Below are 17,692 nucleotides of genomic sequence, written 5' to 3'. Positions count from 1 at the left end.
ATATCAGTACGTAATTAGATAGGAATTGGTTTTTATTTTATTAATTGAAACTGGTTGACAATAGGAGAGAGAGAGAGAGAGAGAGAGAGAGATGAAAGCTGACTAGAAGATCAATTTTTGTGGATTAATTAATTATGGTCGGGGAATCCTGATCTTAAGGGGTACTGTACATCGGTTCGGTCCGGTCAGGTTTGGGGGGATGAACCGGTCCATTATTTTTTCGGGACCAAACATCCATAGGAACTAGACCGAACCGGTAGCTATCGATCCTGTCCAATTATTTTTTATTTTTATAAATAAATTAATAAAAAATTTTATTTAACTACTAAATTAAAATTAAATGAATTATAAATGTAGATTATATAACTAACTCATTAAAAAGAATATTTTATATGGTCAATGATAATAAATTAGATGAAAACTGTATCATTAGCTTATATAATTATTATATATATAAACAATATATTAAATTATTAAAAATATTTTTAAAATATATATAGAAATTCAGTCTGATCCTATCCAAAATTTATAGACTCTAGACCGGACACAATTTATAAGACAGTTTATGTTCACACTTTGTAACTTCATTACGAAGGAACGTCAAATTTTGAAATAAATGAGTTTAAAATGTTATAGAGTAGTTTTCCTTGTCTGTTAGAGTACAAAATAGATTATTGAGTTGTGATTTTAAAAGACAGGAACTAACTCATCATCATTTTAATTATACTACAAGAAAAATGAGTTTTTATAGCTATTTAATTAAGATAAAAAGATTATTTATAATTAAAATATACTTATTTTAACTGTAAATAATTATTTTACTATAATTAACTGATTATTAATAAATAATTTTCTTGTAGTGAATTTGAATCTTGCTGACTGCTTATTCTCAGGCTTTAACTATCAGCTTGAAGAAATACAACCCGGCCCCCACCCCCACTTCCCAAAAAAATCCAAACAAAAATGAAAATGCTACACAACAAATTGGCTACACTTTATATATTGTAGCAAAAAGAAATTGATAAGAAGCCGCCAGAGATCAAATCCTACCTAAAACACATATTCTTCTTCTATATATATAAGAAAAATTCTTCAAATCAGTTATTATATATTCACCACTTCATACCTTATACCCTATAAAAAACACTACACACTCTAAAAAATTTATATATGTAGGGTATGGGGTGTCTATAGTGACTGATCTGTAAAATTACTCTATATATAAAAGTATGTGTTTTTTTAAAGTGGATCACAAGAAAAACGGACTTTTATGATCAATTTATTGCAATCAAAAGATTATTCGTAACTAATTTTAGTTACAAATAGTCATTTCGTTAGAATTAACTGATCACAAATAAGCAGTTTTCTTATAATGACAACAAAAAGAGAAGAAAAAAAAATCTTTTACAGAACTTTACAACCAAAAATTATATCTAACATTAGTCTTTCTTTCTTATTCTAGAGAATATAACTCTTATTCTAGAGAATAACTTTTAACCAGTCTCCAAGAATCCGTCTTGAACAATCATGTATCTTAATGCATGACCGGACCGCTAGCTGTCATGAAGCTGTAGGACAAGTACTCAATCCTCATCACGTGGTGCTATGTTCAATTTAACTTAAAAAAGTTTTATGTAATCTAATTAGCTCTAACTGATTATATCTCAAGTGTACAGATTTTTAAATTCAAGTAGTGTTCTGTAATATATACCCAATCAGATTTGGTCTGTACGTTGGGCTAGCTAAGCTTCCATTAATCCCCTATAACAACCAAGTGTAGGTACCCGTCGTTTGCTTTCAGTAACAACCACATGTCCACAACCCCTTATAAATGAAGGTTTTTAGTACTTATGGTCTATGCTTTTCTTCCCCTCATGAGACTTATCTAACATATGAGAAATGCTAACAATGAAGTTTTATACCAAACAATTTCATCTGATCAATATGTAATTTGTCATTTTTATCATTCTATTTAGACACACATATTTAAAGATTAAGATAGAATGATAAAAATAAAAAATCACATTTTAATTAAGTGATCAGTGTGTATACTGTAAAACTTTCATATAGAATTTTTTATAACGTGTGTGTGCACACATATATATACATATGTATATATATATACATATATATATATATATGGGTGGTTCTACTCTCATCGTTGGAGTCCTAGTTATTTTACTTGTTTTTTTTTTTTTAGTTTTTTTATATGTATTTTTTTAACACTTTAATTGTTTTTTAAAAGTAATTAAATTATTTTTATTATTAAAAAACAATTACTTAATCATTAAATGAAAAAAAATAACAATAGCCCCAACGAGAGCTACCAGCTGTAAGAATATATTTTCATATATATATATATATATATGAAAATCTATTCTTACAGCTGGTAGCTCTCGTATATATATATATATATATATACTAGTAGTGGCTAAACGTGCAGCACGTTTGCCACATCTGCCTAATTGAAGAAAAAAATAAAGTGTGACTTCAAATATTAAAATAATCTAATGCATAAGAGTAAAATTATTGTTTATTAATGTTCATAATTTATTATTGAATTTAAATTATATTAAAAATTAAAACTAATTAGATAGTTTTATTTTTTTTAAATGTTCAATAAAACTTTATCATTTATTTAATGATGAAATTTAGCATTTTATAAATTAAAGTTGATTTTAAGTGTATGATATAATATTTATATTTTAATTATCTATTTTATGTTAGCTTAAATCAATATTTAAACTTCTACCGTTAGATTAAATCTAAAGATTCAAGATGAAGGGTTGAGATTTAAAACCACAAACATAACATTTTTTCCTCACTTTTCATTTCTCCCTCTCTCTCCTTCCCCACACGTCTTCGTTCTCTCTCACCTGATCTCCTTCCTCAAGCAACCCAACGCCGCCATGCGCCACCCTACGGCCTAACCGACCATCTTACCGGCTTCCCCTTATACCGACGAGCAAACCCCACCGTTGAAGCCCCTTGGCAGCTCGTCCCTCAGTAGCACTCGAGCAACCCGAAATGGGTCTCGACGCACGGGTTCTCCACCTTTGCGCCACCTCGGCTCAGCCCCAGCTCCACCAAGTACCACCACCGAGTTCCCCTCACGCCGTGGAGCACTTCCATAGAACCCACCACCTGTAGCTCCTCCCTAGTCCCACGCACAGGCCGGTTTCTCCTCGTAGCGCCGCCGTTAGCCACCTCTACGATACCGCACCACCACCACCATCAGCCTCGTCCTTTGCCAACGACCCCTCCACTTCCTCCTTTCCTCCAGTTGACGATCCCTGATTTGTGATTTATGTGGTAATTTTGTAATTTGTGTGAAAACTTGTGTGATAATTTTATGATTTGTGTGGTAATCTTGCTATAAAGATATAGAGAGAGATGAGGATATGAAGAAGACGTAAGAGGAAGAATAAAAGCGTAAAATAAATTTACTATTTATTATTGTTCATTCATGTTTATTCGTTTATAGCTATTTTTAAATATAAACTTACTGCTGCGGTTGCTGCTGCTCCTGTGTCGTCATTCAAGGATGAGACTCCATGGAGAGCATTAAGAGAGCCCATCTCAGCTAATTTATTCGCCACCGGTTTTGATACAAGTAGATTCCGCTCCCGAAGGGTCGAAAGAGCCCGGCGCCAACGCTCTCTTGGCGTAGTAGTACTGTTACTACCTGTTTGTATGACCATCATCTGACGTTCATGATCAGACTCTTGATGGCCAGAGCTTGCGTACATGTTTATCATTTAGCTTGAGCACTGAATGCGCATGGCTAGCTAGCTGCTAGATCTGCATATGGAACCCTTATATATAGCTTGCTAGCTAGCTGCTGGACATAAATGTCAAGTTAACTATTTATATTGTATTCCCTTTTCATTTAGAAAAATAAGAGGTTTAATTAAACTTTACCTTTCGAATTTTTATTTAATTTATAATGTACTTTTAAAATTAATAATTACATTAAAATAGATTTATTTACTTTAAAACTTATCAGTCCTCCTTCTGTCTATCAGTAGCGTCAAATTTAATGGAAAGTGCCTCCACTTGCTACTTATGTGCATAACATTCACTGCAAATATATAATTTTTATTTAATTTATTATCATTGATCATAAATTAATAAAAAAATTATTTAAATTATTAAATTAAAATTAAGTGAATTATTAACGTAGATTATGTAACTAACTCATTAAAAAAATATTTTATTATAATTATGATAGTTACTACTTACTAACTTAGACTTTACTCTTTAGTATGCCTAATTATTAATAATATCATGCATTTTATATATTGTTAATGAATATCAAATAATTTTATTATGTACATAAATTATTTATACTTGCTTGCAATTTAAGTTTCAAATAATTTTATATATGGTCATTCGTGTATGATGTATTAACTATTTACATATAATAACATAAATTATTACATGTTTTATGATTTATGATTAATTAATAGTATATATTATTTTATATTGGTTAATAATAATAAATTAAATAAAAATTATATTTTTACTGTAAATATTATGTATATGAGCAATATGTAGAGATACTTTCCGTTAGATTTAATGCTATTGGTAGATATAAGGAAGGATTAATAAGTTTTAAAAATAAGTGGGTATATTTTGATACAATTATTAATTTTAAATTCAAACGAATAAAGTGTAAATAACCCAAAACAAAATTTAATTGAAAAGCGGCAGCCAATACCGCGTGGGCACGTACGTACGATGCTTTGGTTTTTTTGACTAATTTAGAGCCTCGCAGGCAATTCCGCGTGTACGTTTTTCTGGTCAAGAAAGACATGCTTGCTAGAGAGTCAGAGACTCATGTTTTGTGGTCTATGACCAAACCACTAGTCATGTCCCTAACAATGCTGTCTGTCTTGCCCTCAACCACAACATCTACCGACCCGATTAATAAGGAATAAATTCCTTTCGGGGGACTTTCCTAAGGAGGAAATATTTCCTGAGTTAGAAACCTTTTTGTACTTGATAATTTCCTAGCAAGATCCTTCAAGAACCCTTTCGGGGGACTTGCCGGAACCACGAATCAGCTAGCTAGCTTTTTCGTTTTGAGAAATAACATATGACATTCATATATAATCAGTAGATACAGAAAGTCTTTCAATCCAAACATAAACAGCAAAAAAAGTTACATGACAAGAAGGCCACCAACGCCCACCATTGAATAGTATCACTCACATTATAACGTGCATGTCGTGTCAAGCGATGAGCCAACTCAGGAAGAAGTTGAACAATATCAATGGAATGGAAGGAGGATAAGCGCCGATAAGTAATTTCATATTATTATTATAATTTTTTTAAATTTATACATAAATTATAATAAATAATTTAATTTTTTTAAATTTTAAAATAATAATATTAAAAAATAATATTTTATTATACTTTTATTTAAAATTATCTCATTTTATTTTACTATCCAAACCGTACCTTATAACTTTCTTGTTAGCTAGTTGCTAGAAATAAGACATAATTTGTTTTCACAAATAAAATGAAATGAATTAATATTAAAATTAAAAGTTAAATAAAATATTATTAGAATATATTTTTTTAATATTATTTTTATTTTAAAATTTTAAAAAAATTAAATTATTTATTTTAATTTATATAAAAAATTTTAAAAAATTATAATAATGAGATGAATGTAAAAATAAACCAAGTATAATGTCCAATTAACTATATATAATATTGTATTCTGAGTTGGATCGAAAAAGACAAAAGATTGAACAGCTGCAGCCAATTCCGCGTGGGGCCATGTGTTAATATTGTACGTACGAGGTTTTTACTTTTTCTACTTTAGAGCATAGCTGGCCAATTCCGCGGAAACAGCCTCATAAATAGTACTGGTAAGGGCTCAACCAGAAAAGTCACATACCTTTGCCGAGTTGAAAGAAAAGAAAAAATCAGAAAAAAAAAATGTTCAAAGTAAATATTAATAGTATAAATTAATAATTAAAAAATATGTTCATTGCATTCAACACAAAAGTATTGATATTAAGCTGTAATAACGAAGAACACAGCAGACGATTTCCGATGCTCAGAGCAAAAACAGCCTCCATGCTTAGAAAGTTAATACATAAGATACAGCTGAAAATGGAGGAAATTTATAGGTAGGCGTCCAATAGAATTGAAATACAATACTTAAACAGGAACAGGTCACTGGGCTGATAGGAAGATGAAGTTAACGGGTTCGTTTCCAAGATAAGTTGACGATCGACGAGTAGTGTTGCTAATTGTAAATGAAGAAACAATTTTAAGGGGATTTCTCCCAGTGGGCTTGAGAATAGCAACTAGAACAGATCAAAGGCCTAGTTCAGAACGAATAAAGTCTCCAATCCAGCTCATGGGTCGGCTCCTCTGGATGCAATCTACATGAGGAAACGGTATTACAGGAAATGAGACTCATCGACCTGAAAATCCCTCGAGTAAGGTCCAAATCAACGTCGACTTCCTTCACGACGCTTCAATGGCTGCGAATTTGACAAGGGCTTCACGGCGCTTCAATGGCTCCATGGATTTGACGAGGGTGAGGAGAGAGATGAGAGAGAGAGAGAGAGAGAGAGAGAGAGAGAGAGGAAGATCAGTTCGACACATTTGAGAGAACAGAGATGGGGCTTCGCGAGAGGGAGACGAGGATAGGGAATTTTTTTTGATTCGGTGTATTGCGTCTCATTATTAGTGAAATGAGACTGCTACGTGACTGGCTCTTATTGGAGGGTGGTCTCAGCCCAAAAACAGATGTACCGGTTAGAAGATTTTCCCTTCTCTAAATAGTAAAATCTGATTTGAAACCTAAGCCCACAATGGTTAACAACCCAAGGTTCAAATGAAAGCAACAAATCTGCTGAAACAGAAAAGACACTGGCGCATGGGCCGATCCTGGCCCTTCCCCTAAAATAATCTTAACCATCCATACTCCTCTTCCAGTACTCCTCGACATCTCATAAGACTTCTCTCTGTCACTTTGCAACGAGTCCCTAGTACTATTCAATGTGAAACCAAACTGCACATACTGATCAGGATCATATTTAGCTCAGAGATCAAAAGGGTCTTATTAATTTAATATCCTATCGGTATCAGTCGGCAGCTCTTTCAAAATTCACGCTTCTCCATTTCACCTTCAAAGGGTGCCTTTGCTTTCATGCACGGTTTCTTCTTTTCTGGGTAAAGAAGCATGTGGCATCATCCCACCAGGTTGTGTTCGAAGCTTTTTTTTCCCTTTATTCTTGGCAAAAAGTGGGATGATTCTACACACGTCCACAGAAAAAAAAAAAGGCACTAAAGATCAATGGAAGCTGCATGCAGACAATAATCATATCTAGAAATCCTCATAGGGACTTATGGTTGTAGGCAAAGGCCAATGGAGCATAGACTCAAACTTGGAGGGGTCGGCTCTAACTCCATCGTTAGAGATTAATGCCCTAGATAATTAATTTCAGATCATCCAAAACTACATTTATAAAATTTAGCAAACAATTGGTGTTGCTGGAGTGTTTCCAAAACCAATTTAAGGCGATGTACGTGCTCTTCCATAGTTTTGCTATAAACGAGAATGTCATAAAAAAAGAAATTTTCGTAAAAATGGCTGAAAAATGTCATTCATTAAATTTTAAAAGGTTGTTGGAGCATTTGTAAGGCCGAATGACATTACTAAAAACTCAAAATGACCATCATGTGTATGAAAAGCTGTTTTTGGGATATCACTAGGGCAAACTCTAATTTGATGACAACCTGACCTTAGGTCTAATTTGAAAGAAATAGTAACCCCATTGAGTTCATCCAATAATTCTTTTACTACAGGAATAGAGAATTTGGCCTTTATTTATTCTTTATTAAGAGCTCTATAATCCACACATAGATGACAACTCCCATCTTGCTTACGAAACCAAAAGAACGGGAGAAGAAAATGAACTTTGGCTAGGACGAATAATTCCTAAGCTAAGCATTTCTTAGACAACTTTTTTCTATTTCTGTTTTTTGGAAGTAAGGGTACCTATATGGACGAACACATACGGGTTTGGATCATTCTTGAGGCTCAACGTGATGATCTTGATTTCTTTTAGGAGGTAAACCAGTAAGAGTGTTAAAAACAAAATGAAATTGATATAATAAGACTTGTATTTGAGGATGCTAATTAATAGGAGAATTTAGAGAACCCGGACCTTCGATTAGCTATATAATCAGTCCCCTTTTGTTAATTTTAGCAGCTTTTCCAAATTCCTTATCCTCCATTAATGACAATGCAGTAGGTGCTAGGCCATGAAAGGCGATGCTACTACCCTTGAATGAGAATGCCATGGAAAGCTGAGAAAAATCCCACAATATTTGGGCCCAACGTTTTTAACAACTGCACACCTAAAACCACATCACATCCACCCAAAGTAATATTTTAGACAAAAAAAGTGGCACAATCAAGAATGTTTTAGACAAAATCACACGTTTTTTCACTTTTAGAAGTGCTAATCAAGTAATCTCAAGTCGAATGTTTTCATTTTTTAAAAATATTTAAAGGTATTAAAAAATTGTAAGTAAAAAAAAAAAACATAAAAAAAATATATAAAATATACTAACGGAAGCTCTCAACAGTGGCTCTAGTTCATATCATCGATTTCTGATGATCTGTTGGTGGCTCAGTCGGATTGCAAGACCGCCAAGAAGGGCAACGACAAGGTTTGCCCAAAGCAATTGGATTGCCGTAATAGGAGAATATCCAAGACACGGTTGTGATGGCGGTTATCAAGAGCCCGGCAATATTCTGGGTGAGCTGAAGTTGGATGTACTTCCGAATGTTGTCATGAATGCATCTACCGCACCTTACAATTTCAAATAAGAAACTGAAATTTCTTTTCACCATACAAATTAACCATATGGGTCCGGCTATGGGTACTGATAAATGGTAAGGTTAGCTTGACCGTTAAGTAATTTTTTTATATATATATTTTAAATATTTTTAAACATATTTGCAAAAAAACTCAATTCGCTAATAAATACTTTAAAACAAAAACAAAATATCAATCAATTTGGGAGTCCAATTGATCGGCCCCCGACATTTTCCTAACTATTTATATTGTATGCCCTGATCATTTAGAAAAATAAAAATTAATTGAAATGCTGCAGCCAATCCGCGTGGGGACATGATTGTACGTACGAGGATTTGGTTTTTTGACTTTATAGCCTTGTAGGCAATTCCGCGTGCGTTTTTCTGGTCAAGAAAGACTTTACACAGAGATTGTTGGCGTCAACCACAACACCTACCGACCGATTAGTAAGGAATATTTTCCTTTCGGGGGACTTTCCTAAGGAGGAAATATTTTGGCCTAAATTAGCAAATTTTTTGTACTTAATAATTTCCTAGCAAGATCCTTCAAGAGCCCTTGCCGGAAACACGAATCAGCTAGCTAGCTAGCTAGCTTTTTTTTAAATAACATATGACATTATTCATATAATCAGTAGATACAGAAAGTCTTCCAATCCAAACATAAACAACAAAGAAAGTTACGTAACAGCATCCACCATAATGCTATCCAAAATCAAATCTAGATGTTCATACCACTATTGAATAGTATCACTCACATAACGTGCATGTCGTGCTGAGCGATGAGCCAACTCATTGCCTTGTCTACCCATATGTAAAACTCGATGAAATAGAAGTTGTCGGTCTTGGTTGGAATAAAGTGCCTCCACGATCACAAGAGACTTCCCCTCAAACATCAAATGTGCAGAAAGCCCAACATGGACTAACGTGGACTCCTCGTTCTTATTAGCCCAACATCTCACCATGCAGTCTATTATTAGGCCCAAGTAAGCCCATGAGATCGGTCCATTAAACTCAAATGCTAATTCTCTTTCCCATGAGGTTAAATTCAGCCCATTAGACCCATAATTCCGTTTCTTTCGCGCACGCTCGTTTAATTGCTTGTTTGAAAATAGATCTCGTTCCAAAAGTCTCATTTCATCTCATCTCATTTTTTTTTTAAACATAATTTAAATATAAATATTTTCAAATTAATCATTACAACTTTTTTAAATTAATCATTACAACTTTCTCAAATTTTCATACAAAAAAATAAAAAACAATTAAACTTTTTCAAATCACTAAACAAAAATAATATTATAAAACCATATTTTTATAATATTTTAACTTTATAATATTTTTTATTCAAGTTTTTCTCTCTCGTTTCCCAAAACCCTAAAAATGTTCCACTCAAAGTATCTCACTATCATTCACAAACTATCTTACTACTATTTACAAAATTCTCATCTCATCTCACTTCCTAAACAAACGTATATTGTGCATGGTGACAGTGCATTTTTAATTTTTCTAAGGAAAATGATAGTACAACTCTTAAGAAAAATGTTATTTTGCCCAGTCAACTTGCCCCTTCATGTATTTTATTTTATTTTTTTATTTAATAGTTAAGGAAGTTACTATTATTGTATTGAAGTTTTTTTTTTCTATTTTTTAAAATTTTTTTAAAATGATAAAAAAAATATGAATAAAAATAATGAAAAAAGTGAAAATGTGTTTTTGACCTAGAGGTCACTTAGAGCGGGCTACTCTAAGCGTCAAAGTAGCACCACTCTAACTCTTAAATATGTCTATCAAATATGTTCACTCATGTATTTTTATTTTTTTAATTTTTTTTATTCTTTCTTAATGGTTAAGGAGATGATTACTAGTGAATTTATATATATATATATATATATATTTAATGTTAAGGATGTTTAGAAAATACTTGACTTGTTTGATTACACAAAAATAAATTATCTCATCTTATATAATCATTACAACTTTCTCAAACTCTCACACAATATATAATAAATGTGAGATTCTAAAAATTAGTGTTTTAATTTATTTATTAGTATTATTATTGTTTATTTTATTTTTCAGGATTAATCACCACTGTTAGATTAATCTGAAGGACCCTTAGATGGATGGTTGGGATTAAATCCCCAAGAGGAACCCTAATTCCCCATTTTCCCACTTTCCCTCTCTCTCCTCCATCTCCCTTCAGTTGCCTACACCTCCCTCCTCCTTCACCGATTCTCTTCCTCTCTTCAACCCAGCAATGTCGTCGCAGTCCAGCCACCACCACCGCAGCGAGCCCCTCACGTTGATGATCGTCCCCTCTACCGAACCCAGCCACTCATCTCCCCGATATGCCCCTCACGCAGCCCACTCTCTCTCACACGGTTTCCCCACATTGCGGCCCAGATCCACTGCCTATAGTTGCGCATCACTGTCCACGTGTACTCTGGACCTCCACCTCTCGGCTATACCTTCCTTCTTAAGCCACGCCGACCTCTCATACCCTCTCAAGCTATCTCTCTCCCTCTCGGGTCTCCACTGTGCAACGCCAAATCTACCGCCTTGCGCCACCCTCTAGCCACCAAGCTGCCACACATGCCGTGACTCCACAACCCGTTGGTAAGCATCTACCCTTTTTCTTCTCCCTCGAATCCTCTTTCCTGTAGCCTTAGGAAGTCTTTTGACCCCAAGAGCCTCCGCTGTCAGCAGCTTTCAGTGGTCGCACAACCACCTCTGGCCTTCCCCTTCCCACTCCCGACATCTTTTTCCTTCGAAACAGCCTAACCTGTGAGCTAAGGCCCACATTTGGCCACTGCCCCGCCATGCTGCCGCCACCCTCCACCGCGAGAATCTCTCAACCATCCATTAGCACCCTAGATTTGACCTCTTTTTCAAGAAAAACCCACAAAAGGCCCTCTATCTCGCCCGTATCCGTTGCTGCCCCGCTTCTGCTCCGCTACTTTTGGCGTCATCTCGGTGAGCAAAATTTGCCTTGCATTGTATTTAATTTCTGGTTTACGTATTTACGATAATCTAATTGTTGGGAATTAGGCCATGGGCCAGATGGAGGATGGGATTACACATGTAGCTTGGTTTGTGAAACTGTGAATACTGTGACTGTTGTGATGTTGTATATTGTCCTATGTATGTTATGCCATGTCATCCAATATACTATTCGTCATGCATTTGCATCTTTACCATAATTACTATTTGTTCTAATTATTTAACTGTGTTGTGTTATGTCATTTTGTGTGAATTGAAAACTAGGTTTTCGTGTAGTGGGGATATCATGTGGGTGCATGTGTATCAAGACCCCAATCCGAGATGGGGTATTATCTTGGTGGAGCTGTTTTGGTCATTCAGGGGCTTAATAAACTGAGTGACGTCTTTTGGGTTGTCGCTGGGCGACAAAGGGCTCAGACGAGACGGTAATGCTCTCGTGCTGACTCTGTGGCCCCTCTGCTGGCGGGAGCTAGAGGATGCTTGGTCACATATGCACTGGGCGCGAAGGTGGCATCGCTCATTACGAAGTCATACGTATGGACGTTACGCGTGGTGTGATAAAGGGAGCTAGGGTGTACGGATAGTCCTTAGGAGAGACCATGGTGCATGCGTAATAAAAAGGTTGTGTTTTGGGTCAAATGGATTTTTGGTGTGAGTGTTTGGTTTAAACGTGTTATTTTGGGAAATGCTAGAAGAAATGATATTGTGGTTTTTTGTTTGTATGGCTGTTTTACTTTGTTGTTTGTATAAACTCATGTTTTAAACTCTTAGTTGTTGCATGTTAATTACTTATCGAGATTGCGAAATCTCACTGTGGTATTTCTACCTACGGTTTCGTTTTATTGATCCGTAAACTTTGATGTAGATGAGGTGTTTGAGCTAAATCGGCTCTGCCGAATGAGTGATTTGGCTAGAGATTCCTTCTATTTGTATTTGTCGCGGGACTTGTTACCGTTTTATTTATTTTCCCACCCGGATGACTGTATTAACCTCTTGGAGGACTTTGTTTCGGGTTGTAAAGTTTAAAATTTTTTGGTGCTTAACTTTGACTACCTTTTAATTTTCTTCTGTTATTTATGTTGCACACATATTGCATGCTTGCACACACTAGCACATGGCGATAGGGTGTATGATCCGTGTGGTCATTATCTCGATGTTACGACTTCTACCAAATCACACTTGGGGGTCGAGTAAGGGTGTTGATCCGGACCGGTTTTTTTCCGGATCCGGTCCGAAACCCGGAAATCCGGGTGCATCCGGGCGGTTAAAAAAATCCGGATCCGGTTACGGATCCGGTTATGTGACCCGGTTATCCGTAACCGGGTCCTTTAAAACAAAAAAAAACCCGCACGTCTTCGGTCGAAATTGTCTTCGACATCTTGGGCTTTACTCTTTTCTTCTCGAATCGTTAGGGTTTACTCTCTTTTCTTCTCGAATCCGTCGTCTCTCTCGGTCTTGAATCCGGCTTCTCTCTCGGTCTCTCAGTCTCGCTTTCTCGTCTTCTCCAATCCCTTCTGGCCTTCTCTCTCTTCTTCTCGAATCCGTCGTCTCTCTCGGTCTCGAATCCGCCTTCGAAGTGCTTTGTGCATCTGGGTGAGACACGCGAAGGCTACCATCCATATTCTCTCTCTCTCTAAGCTCTTAAGGTATTTTCCTTTGCTCTGTAAGTTTATTTCGACACTTTATTGGTGGATTTTTTTCATTTGCTCTGTTTTTCACACGTTAGTTTTAATCACTGTTTTATGTAATACTCGGTTTGTTTAGTTTATATTATTTTTCCTTTACTCTGTTTTTCACATGGGATTTAGTTTTCTTGTCATTAAAGTGGGTTTATGGCATTATACCTTTTTGTTTGCTCTCATAGTTTTGGTTTGAAACCATAATCGAATTTTTTGAGCTTGTGACAAGAGTCTTGTAAAGCATTGAAGATTTCTATATTGGCACAGAAGTTAATATCTACAATTTTTGAGCTTTTGTGGTCATTGCCGTATGTTTTGTAAAGCATTGGAGATTTCTATAAAGTTTTTATCTAAAAAAAGTGTATGTTTTGTAAAGCATTAGAGATTTCTAAAATATATACACTCAGGCATATATATACACTCACAAGCAATTGATATGGATAAGGCTGCAATATATAAATTATCCAAGAATGATAAAAAACCCATTAAGCCAATACAAGATTTCCCTACAAAAGGTCAAAATAGCACATTATTAGCCATTTACTGCTTATTAGTATACAATAAAGTACACCACAAGGTAGAAGCCATATATATGTCAGTATGATTGATATGACACAAAAACATATTAATTTTTGTAAAGACCATATCATACTCAAAACATATCATCTAGCTAGTATGATCCAAAATAAGTGCCAAGTAATCACCTGAGACTGAAAATAATGAGATAATTAACTTTAATAACTTGAACTATGTACAAAGAGCAAAAAGAGTCAATGTTGTCAACATCTCCTTTGACTGAAGGGCTAGCAGCATCCCCAAGCAGCCAAAGATAAGCATGAAGTGAAAATAAATCAATAAAAATAACTAAACAAAACAGAAAGACGTTCAGACCTTATTCTGCAGCTGTTCCTGGAGGATACGGTTGTCTGCTGATTTTATCTGCAGTATCAATAAACAATCATTTTAATTAAAAGATAAGAAGAATATTTAATGATATCCAATTCATACCGTCCAAATATATCTGATGAACCTCAAAACTGAAACTCTATACAATCATAAAAGAGTTGTAAACAACTCTATGCATTAGCAATTGAAGCTTCACCACTCTCAATAATATGCTGCTCTAAGAGCCAAATCAGGAAATTCTGAGACACTATTGTACATCATTTTATTTGTACCTTTCAAATTCTAGCTACTATATCTTGTCTATTACCTCATTTCAGAGCTAATGAACATGTGACACAATATTTATACACTAAATAATCCTCCTTTCTTGACCAAAAGAAAAGGGACAGCAAAAATAGTTGGATGATGAATATTGTCCAGAGGAAACTAATGTGGAAATCAGCAAGGTTGCTGCAAACTCTTACCACAAATCTTTGCTAGAGAAACAAGGAGAAAACTTTTTCTGTTCTGATTTTCTGCAATTCAATATTAATTTTTATTCACTAATTGCATTTTCCTTAATTTTTATGTAACTATAAGAGTCAATAAATAGAATAGCAATGAAAAAAGGCCTCAAACTAACCAGCTCTGACAACAACAGTGTACTTCACAAAGCTCTCATCCTTGACAAAGAAGGCAAGTAATCCAAAGAGGTGAGATAGTGAACTTTAATAATTTAATAATGTCTATATGATAATCTGATCTTTTCTGAATTGGTAAATCCTTTTGTTTTCTCCCTTGCATCTATGCAGTTGCATTATTGACAGTGATTCAGGTGGAGTTTTGGATCTGTTTGTTACTAACCATCTTGAGCTATCTCCCTGGGATTATTTATGCTGTCTATGCCATCACCAAGTAGTGAACTTTATTATTTTGTAAGCACCCAACATCTCTGATCTCCTCTTGCTTTCTATTTTCTTTTTTGTTTTGTTGATTGAAGTAAGATAGAGCAATGGTAGTGTATATATGTCAAGGAGGTTGGAAGCATACTTTTTTCAAATTTTCTGGGTCATAAACAATGAATTAGTTTCAGATATGGAATCTTTCTTGTCCCAATTGATTTGGTGTTCTATCAAGGGCCTGTTTTGAGTCTTAAAGAAATATATTTTATTGAAATTGCATGTGGACTCTGGCTTTGATCTCTAGGAGCAGACTTCTGAATAGGCATCTACTGCCCAATAATTCTCATGGTGTTCTAAGTTTGGGTTTATTTGGGCAGGAGCAATTGCATGGAAGGGAACAGGCCATACATGAGTTGGAAAGGAAGATGGAAGAAAAAGATTGGGAGCTGAAATAAATTGGAGAGCATTTCAATGGCCAGGGCCTTAGCAGCCCGGGCTTTTTCATGGTGAATTAACACCTAGGCCAAATAAATTAACTATCACAAAGGATAGTGTATATTAATTAGTTGTAATATATATGCACTGCATTTCGGTTGTTTTTAATCCTTTCTCTACAGGATATTATGTACAAAATATACACGTAAGCATGAAAGTAGTGCATATTATGCAGTACTTTGGCAAGAACAACATACACACTTTGGATGAATGCATTTTAGCCTGTAAGCTGAAACTCCCACATATTGATTTGGATGAATTTGTTTTAAAAAAACCTACTATAAATTTGTCATTAAAAAAAAAAAAAAAAAAAACCGGATTAAATCCGGTTATAACCGGATATCCGGATTTAGTCTGGATATCCGCCCGGATTAAATCCGGAATAATCCGGGCAGATAACTGCCCGGTTTTTAAAATCCGGATCCGGATCCGGTTGTGGCCGGATATCCGGATCCGGATCCGGATGCACACCCTTAGGGTCGAGGGTGTCACAATAAATAATTTAATTTTTTCAAATCTTAAAATAAAAATAATATTAAAAAAAATTAAAATAATATTTTATTCAACTTTTAATAAAATATCTTATCTAATCTCATTTAAACTGTATAATAGTTAAAAAAAATAATTAAAAAACTCATTTACAATAATCTACCTATTTGAAATGCACATTTGGCGTGGATATGTGATGCATCATATTTGTCAAATCATATTTCCGTTATTGATTTAGTAGAGGTTGTATGGACGGACTTTTTTGAAGTACGGACCTAAACCATTGGTAGTAGTTTGGAAAAAGCTCAAACTCCAGGGCCTTATATAGTAAATTTTCCTTATTTAAGTAGTTTTAGCTTGAAAATAAAAAATTTCATTTAATCATTATAATTTTTTCAAGCTCTCAACTAAAATATAAAAAATAATTTAATTTTTTTAAATATAAAAAAAAATTATATTATAATAATATTTTATTCAATTTTCATCTCATTTCATCAATATAACCAACCTAGACAATATAGTTTACTTGTTTTTTCAATGCCTTCTTATTTACTTTATATTTTTTATATTATAAATTAATTTACTCATTAGCTATTATTTACTATCTTATACCTCACCTTATGTGACAAATTGGGTTTACTAACAAGTGAATTGGTTTTTGCCCCAACCCCTCCATCTCAGTCTCGCCTGAAGGAAGCACGATTAGAGAGAGGTTTGAGAGAGAGTAATATGAACATCTAAAATTTGTAAAGAATTTTTAATATTAGGTCTATCTTGTGTCTATCAAAAAGAGCTTGAGGAGAGAGAGAAGTTGAAGAGAAAGAATTTGAGGAGAGAGAGGGGTCAATAAGAGAGAGAGAAGGGTTCGATGAGAGAGAACTTGAGGTGAGAGAGAGGTCAAAGGGAGAGAGATTGAGGATAGAAAGGGCTTGAGAAGAGAGAGAGAGAGGGGGTTTGAGTAGAGCTAAGGTGATAAATAGGACTGACATAAAAAAAAATATTTGAAAAAGTTGACAGGTTTAGTGTGTAAAGATGAATGACAGATGATGTATAAAAAAATCCTTATATTATAGAATAAAACTAGTCCCACCAAGGACTAGATCCTGATAATTTTTTTTAATTTTAATTTTTATTTAATAATTAAAGAAATATTTCAATGATGTTGTAAATGTTTTAAAAAAATATTTAAAAATATGAAAAAACTGAATAAAAAATATATAAAAAAGAGCCATTAGTCTTGCCGGCAGCCATTCTCGTGCTACACGGCTCTATATTATATGCCAAACTAGAATGTTGACAGTTTTTTTTATTTTCAAAAGCTGATTGTATATCAATATCAGCTATATCAATATTACACGTCCTATGTCTAGTTGAAACCTGGTAGGTAAGTACGTGTT

General features: G+C 34.3%; 1 protein-coding gene across 4 annotated transcripts; it reads left to right on the top strand.

Annotated features, from left to right (window-relative positions):
• The first annotated feature begins 11,011 nt into the window (after positions 1-11,011).
• Positions 11,012-16,055, top strand: LOC108988644. Of its 4 annotated transcripts, none has more exons than XR_001995705.2 (5): positions 11,012-11,818; positions 12,110-12,466; positions 15,071-15,122; positions 15,222-15,344; positions 15,689-16,055. XR_001995705.2 is itself a non-coding variant. In XM_018961965.2 (4 exons), the coding sequence occupies exons 1-4, from the start codon at positions 11,665-11,667 to the stop codon at positions 15,759-15,761; spliced, it is 402 nt and encodes a 133-aa protein (XP_018817510.2). In that variant the 5' UTR covers positions 11,012-11,664; the 3' UTR covers positions 15,762-16,055. The 4 variants fall into 4 exon arrangements, 1 of the variants encoding a protein (XP_018817510.2); XR_001995704.2 differs by having other exon boundaries at positions 12,110-13,491; XR_001995703.2 differs by lacking the exon at positions 12,110-12,466 and having other exon boundaries at positions 15,010-15,122.
• Positions 16,056-17,692: the final 1,637 nt, after the last annotated feature.

The sequence above is a fragment of the Juglans regia genome, chromosome 3, assembly GCF_001411555.2.
Source record: "Juglans regia cultivar Chandler chromosome 3, Walnut 2.0, whole genome shotgun sequence".
In the NCBI taxonomy this organism is placed as follows: Eukaryota; Viridiplantae; Streptophyta; class Magnoliopsida; order Fagales; family Juglandaceae; genus Juglans; species Juglans regia.
The sequence above is the reverse complement of the archived record's forward strand: the minus strand, read 5'-3'. Positions and strand labels throughout refer to the sequence as shown.

Bases quoted from the DNA above. Each gene is read 5' to 3' on its own strand.
- LOC108988644 (XM_018961965.2), top strand. From the start codon at position 11,665: ATGCTGCCGCCACCCTCCACCGCGAGAATCTCTCAACCATCCATTAGC. The intron at 11,819-15,070 runs GTGAGCAAAATT...TGACAACAACAG, and splicing joins CTACTTTTGGCGTCATCTCG to TGTACTTCACAAAGCTCTCA. The intron at 15,123-15,221 runs GTGAGATAGTGA...GCATCTATGCAG, and splicing joins AAGGCAAGTAATCCAAAGAG to TTGCATTATTGACAGTGATT.